This window comes from Eurosta solidaginis, chromosome 5, assembly GCF_040869045.1.
Source record: "Eurosta solidaginis isolate ZX-2024a chromosome 5, ASM4086904v1, whole genome shotgun sequence".
Lineage (NCBI taxonomy): Eukaryota > Metazoa > Arthropoda > Insecta > Diptera > Tephritidae > Eurosta > Eurosta solidaginis.
This window is the reverse complement of record NC_090323.1, coordinates 19,611,689-19,632,434: the sequence shown is the minus strand read 5'-3', so window position 1 is coordinate 19,632,434 and position 20,746 is coordinate 19,611,689. Positions and strand designations below refer to the sequence as shown.

General features: G+C 36.3%; 1 protein-coding gene across 11 annotated transcripts in view; it reads left to right on the top strand.

Moving 5' to 3' along the window:
- The window catches only part of Mi-2 (chromodomain-helicase-DNA-binding protein Mi-2 homolog), a 116,782-nt gene that overhangs the window by 67,746 nt on the left and 28,290 nt on the right, over positions 1–20,746 (top strand). For 7 of the 11 annotated variants that reach the window (XM_067788833.1, XM_067788841.1, XM_067788838.1 and 4 more), the window contains 2 exons: positions 14,398–14,569; positions 16,664–16,740. In XM_067788833.1, coding sequence (XP_067644934.1) covers positions 14,398–14,569; positions 16,664–16,740 — 249 coding nt within the window. The remainder of the gene's footprint in view (positions 1–14,397; positions 14,570–16,663; positions 16,741–20,746) is intronic. The other 4 variants (XM_067788834.1, XM_067788844.1, XM_067788843.1 and 1 more) reach the window with 2 other exon arrangements.

The following is a 20,746-nucleotide window of genomic DNA, read 5'->3' as shown; positions in this document are numbered from 1 at the left end:
GTCATTCCTGCATCAAGAATGCCAAAACTGTCATATTGCACTTTATTTATGTAAAAACTTCGCTAAAACAATGGATTTCTAAATATAGTTAGAAAAAATTGTAACTCACTGTTGTTGTTTTGCCCTAAAATTCGGACCACTAAGATAAGTGGAATGTTACAGCACACATACAGAATACATGAATTCGGCTCGCTTCGGATCAGCATCTTCTGAGAAATTTTAGTAAATAATAACTTTGGTAACGTTAGTAATACATCATGCATTCAACTGTCAAGGGCTTTTGGGGGATCTTCTGATCAAGTTTCTATGATATATTAGAAGGGCATATGTTTTACTTCCGACTATTAACAGCAAATCAACAGAGCAGATAGAAATAACAATGGATTTTTAGGGATGGAAACACATTTAAAAGTATTAGGATCACTTCCCAGTGTGATTGTAAAACTTTTCATCAAACCCGAAACCCATTTAACTGCGCAAAGTTACTACAGTTCAACCAAATAATGGATAACACCTCTCCTTTTTATGTCCGGTTTTTCGACGAAAGGTTCAACTGTAGTTGAAGTTGAGGTCTGTTTACTTTAGACGCATTATTGAATTTTATTGCCAATCACAGTTTAAGTTTTTTATTTTTATTCGATGCCAAAATTAATATAAGCTGTCACTGGTCCTGTGTGTCCTCTTTTGCATTGGCGTTAAGTGATATGCTAAAAAAAAAACAGTTTCTGTAATGGCTTTTATAGCCATTTATATTTAATTTTCTACTCCTATTTTTTCAAAGCGGGTAAAAATTTTCCCCTCTTCTGACCGTTGAAAATACATCCCTACCGTTTCAGATAGCGTACATCTTCTGTCTTGTTTTATTTACTTCACCTGGTGATTCCACCATGGACGTGACGATGAATGATGTAAAGTGTGGTTATATGCTCTTCTTGCGGTGTGTATTTACATGACACCCACCATATATTCAACTGGAACCAAACTCTAATATCAGCTTCTTTATAGCCCAACCGCGTTTAAACTGTGAGTTTCCTTGAACTTCCGTTAAAGGAATTTGATAAAAATTATTTAAGTAATCTGTCCAAAAGATCGGGCGAAACCTTGTTACGCCTGAATCCAATTTGCGTTGATGCCAAAACACATAAGAGCGCTGATCTGAGCAAGACATCAGAATCTTGCTTTCCGAGACTTAGGGTGATATGTGGGAAAATAGGTGAATATAGTATCACAAACGGAAAATTCAGTCTCAACGAACAAGTTGAAGCGGTTATTACGATATTGCGGGTCCTGTTGGTGATGACAAGTAAGCTACATGCTGTTGTGGGCAAATTACAGTCAATACTTGCCATCACCACTAGAAAGGTAAAGGAAGCTATGTAGAAGATTGCAGCTTCCATGACCACAACAAAGCAAGAGACAACCGTATTGTAAATAATTCCAAGTAATGATTTTTTATAAATATTTTATTTGGCAATTGAAAAGGTCAAACATATAAAAACGTTTGTTCGTTTCCTTTGGTTTGGCATTTCCCTTAAGTTTTGGAGGGTGATTTTTAAACATTTTTTTCAATTTCAAAAAGCCATATCATTCATTGAATGGTATATTAAGCATGTCACGAATCTCTTAAACGAGAAGAAATTGACCCACAATTATTCACCCTTATTGTCATTGGCGTCGTCGACATCGTCGTAATTTTTCAGTCGACGTCGGCGTCACTTCGACACCACATCTGTATTGGCTAAACTTGTTGAGACGACGACGACAATTTATCGATAAAACGAAAGGAATTTATACCATCTCTGCCATTTCTGGATTAGCTGTTCGATTTTTTTTTTTAATATTTCTGTATCTTTTTTCGCGATTTGAGATTTGTTTAAATATTTCATTTCAAGATTTTACAAAAATGTTTTATTATGACAGTAGTGCGAGCTCTAGTGACGAAAATAATAAAGAGGAGCTTAGACTCAACAGAAAAAAATTTTTCCGAAAAGTACATTTAAAAACAAATTAAAAAAAAAAATCCCAAACGGTCAATTTTTGAAAAAGTTATAGCATTTTGAAAACAAAAACGGTGTTTTTTTAAAAATTCATAACATTTTTTGAGTTGGATGAAAAAATTTTAAAAAATTCTGAAAAACGTCTTTCGTAAGCTAGAAAAAGAAGAAAAACTTTCATCAATTCTAAAGGGGTCGGGTTCAAAATTGGTCGAAATGGGATGGAATACCCCATATGTATGCCATACAAACGATTGTTCAAATTTTATGAATTTTTGAAATTTCAACCCATTATAGCTCAGCTCCGTTCATGAAAGGTTTGAGATCTTCGGCACAGCCGTCGTTTTAATTGTTTCTACAAATTGGCGAGACGGGACCTACATGGTTAATTCCACCTGCGAATAGCATCTGCAAGACGGATGAATTTTCACTAAGCAGCTTTCCATGGTAGAAGTACACTCTTGAGTGATAGAAACACTTTTTTAACTGAAAAAAACTTTTTTCTAAATTTTCGATGCTGCGTTGCTCGGGGCTTGAATTCAGGATATTCGGGGTGTTAGGCGGAAAACGCTACCACCATACCATGGCGGCCGCCAATACTGCAAGAAGTAAGAAATATAGTCAGGCACATTACAAATGAAAAAATTAATTTGTAGAGCCCAGGAAGGGTTAAAGAAGAGCGCTAAACTGTAAAATTTTCCAACTAAACTCAATGAAACCATCTTACCATATCTAAATTTGAAAAATTTCCTATTGACACTGCGTTCCTAACCCTTTTGATTTATAAGCATTTTAAAATGTTGCGGTTGCGACATCTCGGTGTTACGGTCGCTACAAGGTTAGATGTTTTTTGTTTATTTTGGGCAATATCTCCACAACCGGTTGCTATATACAAATAAAATGCATTATATCTTGAATTCATTCAGATCCAATCTTTGGTCAACATCTCGAAAACGAGAGCTAACGCAGCAAAATGATTAGTACCACTGAATTCAGCGGACTTGATATAGTTGTATCGCCTCGGTTTAAAAATTGTTACGGTCGCGACAAGTATAAACAGTTAGAAACAAATTAAATGTTCGAACATTTCTAGCTAAAATTTTGATATTGTAATATTTAGATGCTGTTTGGGTATACCAAGAATTAAATTTACGGAAATTCTACACCTTTTCCAGTTTAAGTTCAGAAAATTACAATTCAGGTTCAGAATTTCCAATTTAAATTCAGAAATTTACAGTTCAAGTTCAGAAATGTACAATTCAAGTTCAGAAAATTACAATTCAAGTTCAGAAATTCCAATTTAAATTCAGAAAATTACAATTCAAGATCAAAATTTCCATTTCAAGTTCAGAAAATTATAAGTAGGGTGTTATTTTTTAAAAGTTATTGCAAACATTCTACGTAATGTAATACTTATATGTTATTTGCGGAAGTGTTGATGCTTCGCTGACAATGGTGGCGTGGATATACTGTACCCCAAGTTTTCTCCAAGGCGTGTACATCCCGAGCTAAAAAATCAAAGGGGGGATAACTCTTTGCAACAAGTGCATGAAGATGCTCGCCATGAAAGAACTTGGAAAGTAAGTAGAAGGGTGACCTCCACAGAGTTGCAAGAGGCAGGTGGAGGAAGGCTTGATTTGTGTACACAGTACTTATACGTTACTTGCGTGATTGTGGATGCTCCGTTGATTTCGTCATCACTGCTGTCATACTCAATGCAGATCAATGTTTGTGACCTTTAGAATATAGCTGGATGACCTTGTAACTGACCTCTTATGAGAGAAGGAGAGCGAAGAGAGAAAATGGTGTTTTCTTAGCTATCTCCTTCATGTGAGCAAAATTGATTTAAGTGAGTTAAGGAGTCAAATGCTTCCTTAACAGACAGTAAGTAGGCTGTATCAAATTATTAGCGCTAATATTTACCATCTTACAAACTTTAATTTCCATTCCATGAAAGAAAAAATTCCTGACAAACTTTCTGAGCTTGAATTGTAATTATCCGAACTTGAATCGTAATTTTCTGAACTTGAAATATAATTATCTGAACATGAATTGTAATTTTCTGAGCTTGAATTGTAATTTTCTTAACTTGAATTGTAGTTTTCTGAACTTGAATTGTATTTTTCGGAATTTAAATTGGAATTTCTGAACTTTAATTGGAATTTTCTGAACTTGAATTGTAATTTTCTGAACTTAAACTGGAAAAGGTGTAGTTCTCATGTTATAAAATTGTGTCCCCTTTTCCTGTTACGGTTGCGACACTATTTCTTTTAAAGTTTAGATGGTTACTGTAAGTCGTTCACATACATACATATTTCCAAAGTTGTTGAGACTTGTTTCGAATTAGCGACAAAGGTTGGTAAATTAATGGCAGCTAAATTTGGTGTTTGTAAAAGAAAAGCAATTTCGAAAAAAAGCTTTGCAACTACGATTTTAAAGATTTTTTAAATTAACTTGTTAGCAACTTTGAGCTGAGCTTACGACTTAAAGCCACATAATAAATGAATAAATTTCAAAGTGACGCCAGCGCCAAAACGACGCAAAATTCGCATGTGTTTGTGCCTTTAAGGTGAAGCGAAAACATAAACGTTTTTTATTAACATTTATTTCTATACATTTTTTGAAGAACAAGTTTTATACATGCAGCATTTTGAGCAATCGATTTCGGGAAAAATTGTTTAGTAAAATTTTTGGTTTTACTAAACTGTTGCATATATAGTATTTTTAAGATCTTTAGAAACTGCATTAAATATTAAATTTTTAAAAACATTCTGGGAATTCGCTATTACTTCAACTTACAGCATTTAAAACCAAAAACCAAAAGAACTTTTCGCTCCATCCTAATAATAATATAAGTTGAACTTAAAAAACAAAAAAGTCGTCTCTTCGTTGTAGTGACTAAACAACACAAATTGTTTGCACACTATTAATGTTAAGTTTCGTAATTAATTTGAAAACTGTTGTTAAGAATGTTAAAAAAAAATATATATATATACATATATGATCATAATTAAAAACAAAAATATTGCAGACATTGTAAGTTTTGTGTTAAAATGTTTTAAAATTTTTTTTTTAATAGCAAACAAAAAACTAGTGAGATTAATTTACATCTTAATAAGAGAGTTCAGGATTTTGTGCAAATGGCCTAGCATCATTGCATTTGCAAACTGGTGTAGTATTTTTACACAAAACGTCAAAAAATTATACGGCTATGCATTTGCTACGTCATGGCAAATACGCAACCTCAAAAACCGTAGTTTATTTTATCAATTTTGAATAGCAATTTCACAGCTGTCAAAACAAAACAAAATATGCAAAGAAAAAATTTAAAAAGAAAAAAAATTGTGCACGATCAACAGCTTCCATTTATAGCAATGTTTCCAACACCAAATACACAAAATTCTGAACTCCCTTAATGATTTATAAAAAAAAAAAAAAACTGTCTCCAACACTGAGAAAAAAGGAATTAACAATGGCATAAAAACATTAAAGTTAGCAAAAAAAGCGTAGTGGAAAGCGTACATTAAAAGAACCAAAATATTTATGCACGTCAAACGATAAATTTAATAAGAAAAAAAAAGATACAAAAAAACTTTGATAAATTTCGTACACTTAATTATTATTTAGTATATAGTACTTTTTCTAAACTTAAACAACACTTATTGATATAATGAAACAATGGAAATGGCGACGATTGCAATTATGATTAAAACTCGATATCATGATTTTGATGATGCAAATTAATTGATAACCCATTATATACATACCTACATATTATAAATATAAATATACTATATACATACTTACATATATATAAATAAACTACTAAGTGCAGAACTGCTGACAAAACCAGCAAAAAATCAACTGAAAAAAAAATATATTGTTATATTCTTAGTTTGTAAAATATACAAAATGAAAAGAAACTGATCCGAAAAAATCAAACGCAAACATTTAAGAAAAAACACAAAAAATTAAATATGATTAAAAAAAAAGAAGTATTGTTTTATTTAACGCACTCCATTGGTTATTCTTCAAAGCGTAGAATATATTCCACCCTTCCTACACCTTTTTTAGTTTTAGTTCAGAAATTTTCACTTGAACTTCAGAGACTTACAATTGAAGCTCAGAATTTTCAATTTTAGTTCAGAAAATTACAATTGAAGTTCCGAAAATTATGAATGAAATTAAAAGTTCTGAACTTCAGTTGTAAATTTCTGAACTTTAATTGAAATTTTTTAAATTCAATTTTAATTTTCTGAACTTCAATTGTAGCTTTCTGAATTTCAATTGTAACTTTCTGAGCTTCAATCGTAACTTTCTGAACTTCAATGCAACTTTCTGAGTTAAAACTGAAAAAGATGTAGGCCAAATTTAACACATACAAGGCCTGCTTCTTTGAAAAATTTGTTTCTTTACGGAGTAATCTTGCATTTATGGAAAAAGGGAATTATCAATCGTACATGATTGGGCGCTTTCGGCAAACACAAGTGTTGGTCAATCGTTCAGTGACAATTTTCTGAATGCACCGTTGAGTATTTTGATCCAGGAATTTAGTTATAATATATAAACCTGGCAATACTTTTGCTTAAGTCTGTCCTAAGGGGGGGGGGGGAATCTTCCTTTTAGTAAGAGTTCGAAGTTGAAGTATTTTTTGGAAGCAACTTTTTTAGTGGCATTGTGAAAATGTTGATGTACATTCTAAGCAATTTTTAGTAAAATCTGGCGATAAACCCAAATTACATTTACATTTTCTGCTAAAGTATACAAATTTTTTTTTTTTATACAAATTAGAGATCGACGAATTATCAACGGCACTATAGACGACTCTATCGATAGCATTGATGTAAAATAAGCATGTTGCACTGTTTTATTTTATTTTTGGGTTTCATGAACACTTATTATGTACTTTACAATTGGCGCAAAAAGTAATTCACATTATTATTAACATAAATATTCCATGATGTCGTTGGTTTTCCACCAGAATGCAACGACATGCAAGTATATCTCAAACCATACTCAAGTTGAAGAACAACGTTTGAGAAAAAGTTGAGAGAATATTTAGCTTCAAATGATTAATAATGCTGCATATCAAACTGAGAATTAATCTTTTCTCAAACATTTGAGAGAAAAAAATGTTCAAGTATGTCTCAAGTTGAAGATCGACGTTTGAGAAAAAGTCGAGAAAATATTGTAACGAATTTACATGCAAATCCTCTTATTTGCAACCTTCCGCTAAGTTCGAATCACTAAACTGTTGAATAAATAACTCCAATCTTCAGTAATGCAAAAATGGATTTTATTAAAGTACTTCACAATAACACTTATACTTCGCTTATACTTGCTTAACTCAACTGATTGATAACTCTACTATTGCCCAACAGATAGCGTGCTTAATCGAAACTGCTTCTCGCGCCTCTACTGGTGTCGCCTTTTATACTCTCTGATTTCCTCGTTCGCATCTTCTAGGCGCTTCCATTTCCAGAATCTACTAGTTGGCCATCAACTATCAAATTTCTCAGCTGTAACTACAGATGCACGATTTTATAGCTTCTCTCATTGCATAATTTCGGGAGTATCTCAGATATATGCCTGTGGTTGTGCGTTGTTTCTTCGCTGCATGGACGTACATATATGTAGGCGTAATCACCCCTATTCTGCATTTCGATTACGTTCCCGTTCTACGCTCCGCGTTAATCGAAGTTTGGTATTCTGCATTACGACGGAATCGTAAAGAGAAGAGGAAGAGCAAATGATTTTTCGAAATCAGCTGTTGGTACGGAATGTGTGAACATTGGAACAAAATAAATTAAAGAAAATTTGTAAAAAACACTGAAAAACGTTTATATTTTATTATCCACGCCATTTTGTAAAAAAAAAAAAATTAATAGAATATATCGCCGCAATGTTATATTTTTTTGAGTGAAGTGCTTTCATAATTGTAAGTGTGTTTTTGTCGTTCTTTTGGCCAATTCCCTGCCGTGTCCACCAAGTTTTGTTAAAACGGATTCCTGCACGAATATAGTTGACATTTTCTGTATTTTAAGGATGCTAATTTCATTGCACTGGCTTAAAATACTTTATAAAGGTTTATTTATTCTTTCCGCAAGGATTGTTTACGTTTTCGCTTCACCTTCCTCTACGCCGGCAGCTTGCTTTGGCATATAACTGGACCCAACGAACAGACACAAATTATAGCTGTCTATTATAATGGAATCAATAGCCGCGGCATTATTTATGGAGTTGGAAAGCAACGCATACGAAAATTGCCAGGCGAGAATGGAAAGGCAAATATTGCGAGATTTCTGTAATCCATTTGAGATGAGTGACGAATTGTAAGAAATTGAACTTAAAAGTGGTAAAGTTTAATGACTTATTTTCTTATTTAGGTTCAAAAAAAACGTTCGACTTAACAAGGATGCTTTCAAGTATGTGTTAGATACTTTTGCGGGGCAAATACGTCCAAGGACTTCGACATCGACATGTTGTTTTTGACCTGGAAACATATAAAAAACAATTATCATCAAGCCTTTTACGTTTCTTAACAAGTTTTACTAACATTTTTGTTAAAATTCTGTTATAAATTAATAAAAAAAATAAAAAGAAAATATTTTTCCGCCAACTAATTTGCAACTTAGAAAAACGGAACTACGATCGAAATGCAGAATACAAAAAATCGAACGATTCGAAGTTGGATCGAAAGAGATTGGAACACAGAATACCAAAATTGCCATATCGAAAAAATGCCAATCCAAGTCGAAATGCAGAATAGGGCTGAATGATTGATTCGTTTATGTAGATAAATAATGATTGATTTATGGATGTGCAGCCCAATTTTTTAAAAATCCAAAAAAGTTTTACAGCTTCGTAAATTCAAAGCGGAAAACTTCTGGGTATCCTTCCTCATTAACCTTTGGATGTAAAAAAGCTTGCACTGATGACGACGTTGCTGAACTATTTTCTGAGTTCTTTAAGTCCACGTATTCATCCAGTGGTTTTCATTCCGGTCAATATCCCTATCACTTAGATAGCTCGAATTCCATTAGGAATCCTGCTATTGATGGTAATATTCTTCAGAGTCTTCAATCTTTGAAGCCCACCTTTTCTCCGGGACCGGACGGTGTTCCTAGTTGCGTGCTTAGGTACTGCGCCGAAAACATGTATGAGCCTATTTTAAAATTATTTGAGCTATCTCTGGGATCTGCGTCATTCCCGGCACTTTGGAAATAGTCTTTTATTATACCCCTGCATAAAAAAGGTAGTAGGTCAAAAGTTGAAAACTACAGGGGTATTGCTAAACTTTCAGTCATTCCTAAAGTCTTTGAACAGATTGTTACCAGTCAACTCCAATATCAGTGTTCTAGTCTTTTATCTCCATGCCAACATGGTTTCATTCGTCAAAGGTCAACCACTACAAATTTGCTTATATTCACCTCTATAGTTATGGAAGGATTTTTAGCGAACAAGCAAACGGATGTCATCTACACGGAATTCAGCAAAGCATTTGATACCGTCAACCATGAGTTACTTATTCATAAGCTTGATTTACTGGGCTTTCCGTTTCACCTATTAATGTGGCTGGAAAGCTATCTTTCTAACCGGACCCAAAAAGTCCTGTTCAAGTGCAGTCTGTCGGAATCGTTCGGAGTTTCCTCCGGCGTACCCCAGGGAAGTCATCTAGGCCCTTTGCTCTTTGCCCTTTTCATTAATGACTTGCCACAGACAATATTATATTCCCATACTATAATGTATGCGGATGATGTAAAACTTTGCTACACTTACTGTCCTACCGATTTGAGTTCCTTGGATCTTCAAGCCGACTTGGACTCGTTCCAATGTTGGTGCACAACAAATTTACTAGCTTTAAATTGCTCTAAATGTAAGCATATGACATTTCACCGAGTGAAGCCAGCATTGAAACCTTATGTAATAGATGGTACGCCTTTGGAGCGTATATCTATTGCAAATGATCTAGGTGTCCTTTTTGATCCGAAATTGAATTTTAACATGCATATTTCATCTATTGCCAACAAAACGATGGGTTTACTTGGATTTGTTAAAAGATGGGCTAAAGAGTTCGATGATCCGTACCTCACTAAGGTTCTTTACACATCGCTGGTTCGTCCAATACTCGAGTATTGCTCATGCGTTTGGTCCCCTGTTTCTCAAAAGCATATAAAGCGTCTTGAGTCAGTTCAAAAGCAATTTTTGATATTTGCATTGCGCGGCCTTAATTGGGACTCAAGTCTCCACCTTCCTCCATACAGAAGTAGACTTCTTCTTATTAACTTACCCACTCTGGAAAATCGGAGAATTTTACTGGGGGTATTGTTCATCCATAAGCTCATTATTGGAGAAATTGATTCTGCCGACCTTCTCAGCCGCTTGTTTTTTGCGGTTCCCCCTAGAGTATCCAGACACTACGTTCCTTTCTATTTACCCCTTTGTCGACGAAACTTTGCTAAAAATAATCCTCTTCTTATCTGGTGCGCGCACTACAATGACTTGTATAGCTGTATCAGTCTTGAATGTACTTTTACCACTATACGTAATGCAATACTTGCCTATCTAATTTAAGAGATACAAGCTAATTTAATTTAATTTGCCGGCATTTTATTTCTTCCATAAAAAACAGGAACTATCTCGTTTAAGGATGGAGGAACATTTATCAACATGTATCATTAAGAAGGAACAAGACAGTACTGTGTTGATTGGAATCTGGTGCATTCCAACAACGTAAAAAACATGCTTTTTCATGAGTCACTGACCGGAATCGTATGCATTCCGGCAGTATAATCTTATGGGTCAGACATCGAGCTGATTGGAATCCGGTACATTCCAACAACACAGGTCATGTTACTTTTTTATGCCTTGTCATAGCATATCCTCATTACACTACTCTTAGCACTGCCGGATTCCAATGACATGCTGATTGGAATCTTGTTGCATTCCAACAGGAAGATTGGAATCCACTGCATTCCGAAATCATGCTGAGCGGAATCTGATAAATTCCGCCAGTATAAGATTTCGGTATAAGATCTTCTTTCTGCTAATATTTCTTATTATTATTATATTCTGAAATTAAAGTGTAATGTTCATTAATATACCTTTGTTTGTAATATAACATTGTTGAAATCGCGATATATCTTAAATTTTATATTTATATATCTTTTATATTATGCAGTCGACCATAGTTTGTCGCCGACTTTAAATAATAAATAAATAAATAAATACAATCACTGCTTAGCATCGACATAGAGATGGCAGTACCCCTTAGTGTTGCTAATATTCGTAACACTGCCCACCACCTAAGTCTGATCGTCCCGATCAGACAAATCTCCCGATCTAAACACCGCTAGCATCTCCAAATGTACCACTCTTCTACTCCGTGTTTTCTCAATGGTTTGTATGCGGTAGATGGTATCACTGATCTTCTTCACAACTTTGTACGGGCCTTCCTAACTGCATCGAATCTTGGATGGAACACCTTTCCGTCGGTGAGGGTTGTATAACAGTACCAAATCTCCCGCCAAGATACCTTCCGAATTATTGTTCTCATCGTACCTGTGTTTCATCGTACTACTCATTACCCTGGTTCGTTCCTTCATACTCTGTTGTTTGGCCAATGAACTACTTCATAGAGCTTGCGCTTGCAGGATTTGCTTTGCATAATCAATATCGTTCCGACGCTTCACAACAGTAGTGTGTACTGGCTTGAAACCACCCTTGCATTCTTTCTGCGAAATTCTTTCCTTCGTTTTAGTACGTCCGTTAGGGCTTTTCAATGCCAGTGTTTCTCTCACAGGTACCTTCGGTTTTGATTTGTTTGGCCCATTTGTTCCATCAACCTTTGTTCGATCTACTTTCCTTGACTTTCGTGGTCTCTGTCGAATCTCCTCCACCAGCACTCGCTTACTGCTGAACCCTTTTTCCAAACTGAAGTTAAGTGGCACATCCTGGTTCTCATAACGCATCACCCTTCTCTGCATATCCACTCCCAATATGACTGCAAAGTCCACTCCTAATATGACTTCATCAACAATCTCCGCCACAATGAATTTGTGTAGAACCATGACCTTCCCAATTAAGACTTCACATATCACTTCTCCCTGGACTTGGTTATACTCGCCTGTGACCGTACGCAACCTTGCTCCAGGTAACGGTTTTACACTCCTGTTAACCAAGTCAGATCGGATTAAGGAATAAGATGCGCCCGTATCTACAGTATGTACACGCTCCTTGCCATCCAGTTTTCCTTTGACGGCAAGACTGCTCGATTTTCTTCCAACTTGCGACACAGATATCACAGGACATTCAATATCTGGGGCAAGTTTTCGTTCTTTACATCTGACACGCTCTTGCCCATCTCCTCCAGCTTTGCGTTTACGGCCATCCACATTGTTGGAACTATTAGGACCAAGATCGCAATGACGTGCAATGTGACCGGGCTTCCCGCATTTGAAGCATTTGATAACTCTTTCACTCCACTTTTGCGATCCTTTCAGCGCCTCCAATATTGCGTCTACCCACTCTGGCCTTTCTACTTCCACACGGCGTGCTTTGAAAACTGGCTTACACAGAAGAGCGACGCTGTTTCCTGAATCAGAGCTTGTGACACCGTTTCTGCGAATGTTGGCTTTGGGTTTGCGTATGTAGCTCGCTTTGTTTCGACGTCCCGTATGCCATTTATAAAGCTCTGAATCTTTACCCCTTCAGTGTATTCCACGGGTGCGTCCGCATTCGCTAAATGTGCCAGCCTTTCAACATCCGACGCAAACTCTTGCAATGTTTCACCAGGCCTCTGGAAGCGGTTCAGTAACTCCATTTGGTATATCTGTCTCCTATGCTCAGTTCCGTATCGTCTCTCGAGAGCACCCATCAATGCTTCATAACAGTTCCGTTCGCCTTCTGGAATGGTTTGTAAAATCTCAGCTGCAGGCCCCTTCAATGCCATGAACAGTGCAGCAACTTTATCTTCAGCATTCCAGTTGTTCCCTGCTGCGGTCTTCTCAAACTGAATCTTAAACACCTGAAAAGGAACAGAGCCCTCAAAGGATGGTGTTTTTACCTTTGGATTGCTTGCTGAAACAGCTGGGCGATTTAGTTGTAACTCCTCCATACGACCTTTTAAATCATCTACTTCTGCCTGAAATTGAGCCATTTTTGCATCCTGCGCTTCCAGTTTTGATGATACCTGTTCCAAAATTTCTGCCGATATTTCAGATATACGTGCCTCTTGAGATGCCCTATATGTCTTTTGGTCTTCCAGTTGAGATGACACTTGCGACGTCATTACTGAAATACGTGCCTCCTGTGATTCCAGTTGGGATGCCATATATGTCTTCTGCTCTTCCAGTTGGGATGCCATATTTGTCTTCTGTTCTTCGAGCTTGGATGTAATCTGCGTCGACATTTCTGACATTTGCGACGACATTGATGTTACTGGCGAGGTTTGTGCAGATATTGCAGCCAAAATCATGTTCAAGTCTGTGCTCGTAACTGGCTGCGATGTTTCGTTTTCCTCTTTAATTTTTGTTGTTGTCTCGTCCCCATCAGGATAAAAGACATACTCGTCCACATCGATTCCTTGCGACTCCATTACCTCGTAGACGTGCTTGAAGTTCGATCTTATTGCCGGTTGTATTCAATCCACGGTTCTCCAACTCCTTTTTCATTTCCTGGATCCTCAATTCACTCAACTTTGCCATGTCCAAGTTGTATTCCCAATCTTCGGAATTTATTCAACAATTCCTCTTCTGACACCAATTGTAACGAATTTACTTGCAAATCCTCTTATTTGCAACCTTCTGCCAAGTTCGAATCACTAAACTGTTGAATAAATAACTCCAATCTTCAGTAATGCAAAAATGGCCTTTATTAAAGTACTTCACAATAACACTTATACTTCGCTTATACTTGTTTAACTCAACTGATTGATAACTCTACTATTGCTCAACAGATAGCGTGCTTAATCGAAACTGCTTCTCGCGCCTTTTATACTCTCTGATTTCCTCGTTCGCATCTTCTAGGCGCTTCCATTTCCAGAATCTACTAGTTGGCCATCAGCTATCAAATTTCTCAGCTGTAACTACAGATGCACGTTTTTATAGCTTCTCTCATTGCATACTTTCGGGAGTATCTCAGATATATGCATGTGGTTGTGCGTTGCTTCTCCGCTGCATGCACGTACATATGTGTAGACGTAATGATTGATTCGTTTATGTAGATACATAATGATTGATTTATGGATGTGCATACAATCACTGCTTAACATCGGCCTAGAGATGACAGTACCTCTTAGTGTTGCTAATATTCGTAACAATATTTTGTTTCAAATGATAAATAATGTTGAATATCAAACTTAAAATCAATGTTTTTCTCAAACATATGAGATTTTTGTTTTCAGTGTTTGTTGGGAACATCCAAACAGCAATCGGAAGCTGCTACATACAAATGGTCGTGTGTGGGTGATTGTTGGTGGTATTTAATGCATAGGACTCGAAAAATTAAAGGTGATTTTCCTGTCGCATACGAAGGAAGGGCATATTTGTGCTATCGAATGCAGACATTCGATCTAGGTACTGTTTTATTCATTATTATGTTATTTTTGTTGTTTAATATTGAAACAAAGCAAATCAATTATTTTATTATTAAATAAAATAAAATGGAATGAAATGAAATACAAAAATCCAGGGATGCACCTTAACGTTAAGCTAATCGTTTATCAAAAAATTTCCACCGTTTCCGTTGAAACACTTCGAAATATTATCGATAAAGAAATTATCAAGATAAATTGTATATCGTTTTTAACCGAAACGAAAAGCTTTGGTTTACGTTAAAAACGTTAACAAAAACGTGATACTTTATGTTTGAATTGTGCTGGCAATGCTATAGCCATGGTGAAGCCGTAAGGTGGTAACAAAGAACGCACATACACACACAAACTCCATGTAATTTGTTTGTGTAATTCGTTGGTGGTAATGTCAAAAATACTCTGATAAATGTTCGTACTGTCAAAATTCATGAGAAAAGTTGCAATCAGCTTGGCTAATGCTTTCACCTTTAATGACTCCGCCATCAATCAGCTTTGCCAGCATAGTTTGAAATTAATAATCAACATAAACGATTTGATTTCGTTTTGATATGGCAGAAAACGAAACGAAATCATTTCGTTAATATGACGCTTTTAACGTTAATAAACGAAACGAAATGACTTTGTTTCGTTTATTAACGTTAATTATCGTAACGAAATGATATCGGTTCGTTGGTTAAGCATGCCTGCAAAAATCATAGCACTCCAAATAGCACATATGCCCTCAAATATAAATTAATTTCATATGAAAGTGCAAAAAAAAGCACGTCCATTAAAGCCAAGCACTTCGGTATGATATTAAAATTTACACTAACAAATTCACAACAAATTTTTTTTCAAAAATACTGTAGCATTGTGAAAAATTTTAATTTATTCATTAAGGGGACCATCAAAAAAATTAGAATTTCTTTTTTTCAATTTAAAAAGATTTCAGTCTACATATATTTTGGAAATTTATTGTGATTTGCAATTTAATATAAACATTTTTGAACCGCCCTGAAAATAAAATCAAAAATAATATAAAATTAAATTAAAATGATTTTTAGTCGTCGAGTTAGACCTAGTTTACATGAAACGAGATTGTCTTCATTTTCGTGCTTAACTCCCAATCGCTAATTAAATAACTAGATTTCCCTTATACATTTTTTACTAGGATAATAAGTAATTATAAACAAATTTTAGAGTTGCTGATTTTACAAAAAAAAAAAAACACCTACTTGGAAGCACGGAATAAAAAAGAAACGATAAATCTTTACAGATAATTATCTAGTTCCTAGGGATGGAACATATGTGAACGCTTAAGTTAACTCTTTAGGGTTTATTGTAGATTAGTGCATGTGTAAATACGGTTTTATCCGTTTGTTGTCGTAAAGTTTTGGATATTACATCGATCAATTTATCAATTTGCTATCGGTGTTGCCAGTTTCTTACCGGAGTGTTATCAAAAAGTTATCGATTAATTACCGAAAAGTTATCGGTATGTAGATACGAAAAGGATATCATTTTGTTGTCGAAAAGTTATCGAGCTGTATGTTATCGATTTATTAATGACGACTCATCGGTTTGTTATGAAACAAATACCTATAAAACTTCAATATAAAATCGATGACACTTTACCCTTCGGCCGATAAGAAACCAATAAGCAGACGGTTACAAGCTAATAACAAATCGATAGGAAGCTGATCGAGAACTCAACGATTATAATTTGCTATCAATAAGAAATCGATAATAAAACAATAACTTGTCGGTATCGGTTGTTACCGACAAGAAGCCGACGAAGCTCTTCTCAAAAAGCCTACAACTATTTGTTTCTGGTAAAGTTACCTCTACTGTGGTTTAACTTCAACCCATGGGCGAGCTCTAGTTAACTTAAAAACGATGATTTGCTTCGCCTGTATGTTTAAACATCGAACTTCAAGAGTGCTTGATACGCACACATTTTTGTTTAGAAGTAAGTGCCGTATAAACACTGCTGCGCTGACCAGACAACAAAACGTAAATTTTCGCTAATTTTCTCTGAAGCTTGTTTATATTTTGTTTGCAATATTAATGTGTTTTTTTGTTTTACTAAAATCTACAGAAGAAGAGGAGGCACTCGACGAGTCTGCACAAGTAGCTGAACTATCAAATGATTCTGACGCGCCTTTGAAACCAAATGTGAGTACAAAATAATTTGTTTAAAAAACCCTAATTTTTATATAAACTAAATGAAAAATGCTATAAACTTCGATCAGGGACTTATCATTTGATGCTTAAAAATATCAAGAAATTGATGATAAGTGAGAGTGACGGAATATCATTTATAACCATAATGATATCAACACCACCTGGTGATATTATTTTGTTGATTTTTCTGCCGACTCCAGCACATGCCAAGAATGTATGATTTTCGAAACTGGTGGAGCCCAAAAGCTATCTGACCCAAATTGAATCATAAGTACTGTAACGAATTTTGGGAAACTCCGCTTATTTTACACCTTCTGCTAACGTTCGAATCGCTAAACTTTGAATAAATAACTCCAATATTCAATAATGCAAAATGGTCTTTATTAGACTACTTTGAAAGTACTTCATAATAACACTTTTACTTCACAACCAATAGCGTGCTTAAATAAAAACGCTTTACTGACTACTCAGCTTTCGCTGCTTTTATACTCTCTGTTGTCTCGTCCACCCATTTCTCCTAAGGTCTAGTAACTTCGCGAACTTCATGCTTGGTTACCAGCCATATATGTACATGTATATTTGTAGTTTATAGTCTCTCGCATAGCCATATGCGTGTGTATATGTGAGTACTACTTCGGCTGATGGTGAGTATCTCTCTGCTGCCTTATATGGACATGTGTAAATGATGATTGATTTGTTTACGTACATACAAGTGGCTGCTTAGTATCGGATTAGGGATGCTAGTATCACTTAGTGATGTGAATATTCGTCACAATACAAAGGTCGAATCGTAGCATCATAAGAGATCAATATTACGTTGGATTGTATTTGAAATACACAGTAGAGTTGAAACTATAATTTTCTTGAAAGGAAAACTGAGTCAATTGTGGCCACTAGGGAATGCCCTCAAGGGGGTATACTCTCTCCTCTCTTATGGCCCCTAATCATAAATGGCCTCCTTCAGTTACTGAAATCCAATGGATTTGACACACAAAGGTATGTTGATGACTTAAAGGCCAATTACTGATGACTTTACCATAACCAGATAAAACAGCTGATCGAACCAACCTTATGGAAATCAATGTAATCGATTAAAGCCATAACCATATCATAGCCAACCAATTGGTTTTTGGTTTTTCGCCATATCCATAACCTAAAAATATTTGAGTTAGTGAATTTATTAACTTTTTGTATATTTTATTTATTGTTTTGGTTACGTTTTGACTAAGAGATTTATTGTTTGTGGAATATGTTCGTAATTTTTTGCGTTTTCCTCATTTTTATGAAAATGTCAGCTGTTTAAGGTTATGGCACCATTAATCGATCACAATGGAGATGGTTATGGTTACGACTATGGCGTTAGGGTTAAGGAAGTTTAACTGGCACTTTAGTTATTTGCATCACAGGGTTGCAGGAGGAAACAATATCCAATCGCATGCAACAAGCCCTGAGCATCATAGAAAGTTTGTATGATATCAATCCTAATAAAATTGCCCTAGTGTCGGGCCCTATTCGGAGAAGAGAACTATTCATGCCAGAACGATCCCAGGGTGGCACCAAATGCGTTTTTCAAGGGAAGAAAAATGGGGCTGCACTGGACAGAACCCTCTCGTGGAATGCTCATCTGGATGCTACCTTGATCAAATCAACAAGCGATTTCTTCCCCTGCACTCAATACTATGGCAAAACATATTGGCTGTCTCCCAAAGTGAAGTCAACAGTTACCCATGCTTCCTTAGTTTGGTAGAGAAGTTGGCATCATTTTCTGCACTAAACCTTCAAAATATCTCGTGAGTTAAAGAGCGGAAACATGACAGTAATAAGAAAATTCATGGGAAATATGGGCAGTATTGTAACTACGTGATGCAATGGCCCCTACGCTCAGAATATCGTGGAATTTTGAGGTGTCAATTTTGGACAAAACTCTGCGAAACGGAATCCATATACTGACACTGGTTCAGAAGTCTGATTCACGGGTGGATCAAAATTTGTTGACGGAAAAACAGGAACTGGCATCTATGGGTCGAACTTTAAGAAATCGATAGCAATGGAATGCCCCCACTTGCCAAACCACTGCCGAAGGACCACCCCGCTTCGACATATTTTTAATTGAAATAACTTGTTTCTTAAGTTGTTGACGTAGCTTTCACCGAGCTTTGATCCCACGACCTTGGGTGTGAAAAGCGTAGCATGCTACATACGTAGTGGTATTCAAAGGGTTGATAAGCGCAATACAAAGCTTTATAGCTTTAGAGCTTCCGCGACCTAATTGTCAGCCTCACGATACGCGATGGGAATCCTGTTACAAATATGAATGTATCATACACATATTTAGCAGGCGAGGCTCTGGTGGCCCCAAGTTCCTCATGGAACTAAGGTGTGGGGGCCCGGTATGGCCTAGAATGTTTAATGTGGTCATGTTAATCATTCCCGAGATGGTCGGGATAGTATCTTAATGATGCTTTGTTAGCCAAACGAACCGGATCTATATCCGTCAAAAGACCATCAACATCGATAACACTCCCCAAAACGCTCGGGGATTGCCTTTATCGTGAAAACAATAACAACAACCACACCTTGGCGGACGTACTGTCAGATGTACTATGTATATATTTGACCGAAATAAGATCGTGTAGCCTTCTGTTGCACAATATTAGAGTCTCTATCTGGATCCGTTCGTATGGTTTAGTTTCGATTGAGGACCGGTCCCGAAACTTCCAGTCGTCTACAAATGTGAACGTTCAGTAGATTTTCAAAAGATTTTGTATATACGATGAAAGAGTAATTTTTCTATAATCCTTGTATTTTCCTTACTGCTTTTATAAACTTTTGCAATAAAATTTCAATTCAAATATGGAGAGTATGGCGAAGCTGAATACAAGCACCAGGAACATCATTATCAGTGAACAAGTTTGTTTTGGCATCGCTGAAAACATTTAAAAAAAAAATTATAAATGTAAGGCGCGATAACCTCCGAAGAGATCTAAGGCCGAGCTTCTCTTCCAATTTGCGTCGTGCTCCTCTTGCTTTTCCCTACAAATTGGCCGGACGGGACCTACATGTTTTATGCCGACTCCGAACGGCATCTGCAAGGCAGATGAGTTTTCACTGAGAACTTTTCATGGCAGAAATACACCCGGAGCGCTTGCCAAACACTGCCGAGGGGCGACCCGCTTAGAAAAATTTTCTTCTAATTGAAAAACCTTATTTCTAAAATTTTTATGTTGCTTTGCCCGGGGTGTGAACCCAGGGCATACGGTGTGGTAGGCGGAGCACGCTACCATCACCACGGTGGCCGCCGAAAAACATTCTACAGACTCTAAAAAAAATTTATTGCTCATTATCACATGGATAGGGTATCTTCCCGTATACTCCGCTAGTTCCTATTCTTCTATCGCGGGAAGGATTTGATATGACCACGTTGAACCTTCTAGGGCATTCAACTCCCTTCTTCCGTGAGGAACTTCTGATTGCCGCAGCATCGCCTGCAAACTAAACAGCACTCGTTACGGGTGGTTGAGGTTGACAATTGGTTATAATCTATAGATTTCGCTAGTTCCAATGGGTATTTATTTAATTTGGTCAAATAAACGCGGTCACCGTTGTGTGCTGGTAGCGTGCTTCGCCTACCGCACCGAAGATGCTTGGTTCAATCACCGGGCAAAGAAACATTAAAAATTTAGAAACAAGTTTTTTCAATTAGAAAAAAGTTTCTATGCGGGACGCCTCTCGTCAGTGATTTGGTAAACTCTCCGAGTGCTTCTCAGTGAAACCTCATCTCCCATGCATATACCGTTCGGAGTCTGCGTAAAACATTTAGGTCCCGTCCCGCAAAATTGTAGGTAAAATTAAAGGAGCACGACGTAAATTGGAAGAGAATCTCGGCCTAAAATTGCTTCGGAGGTTATCGCGCATTCTACATATATATATTGTAACGAATTTTGTGAAATTCCGCTTATTTGCAACCTTCTGCTAACGTTCGAACCGCTGAATTGTT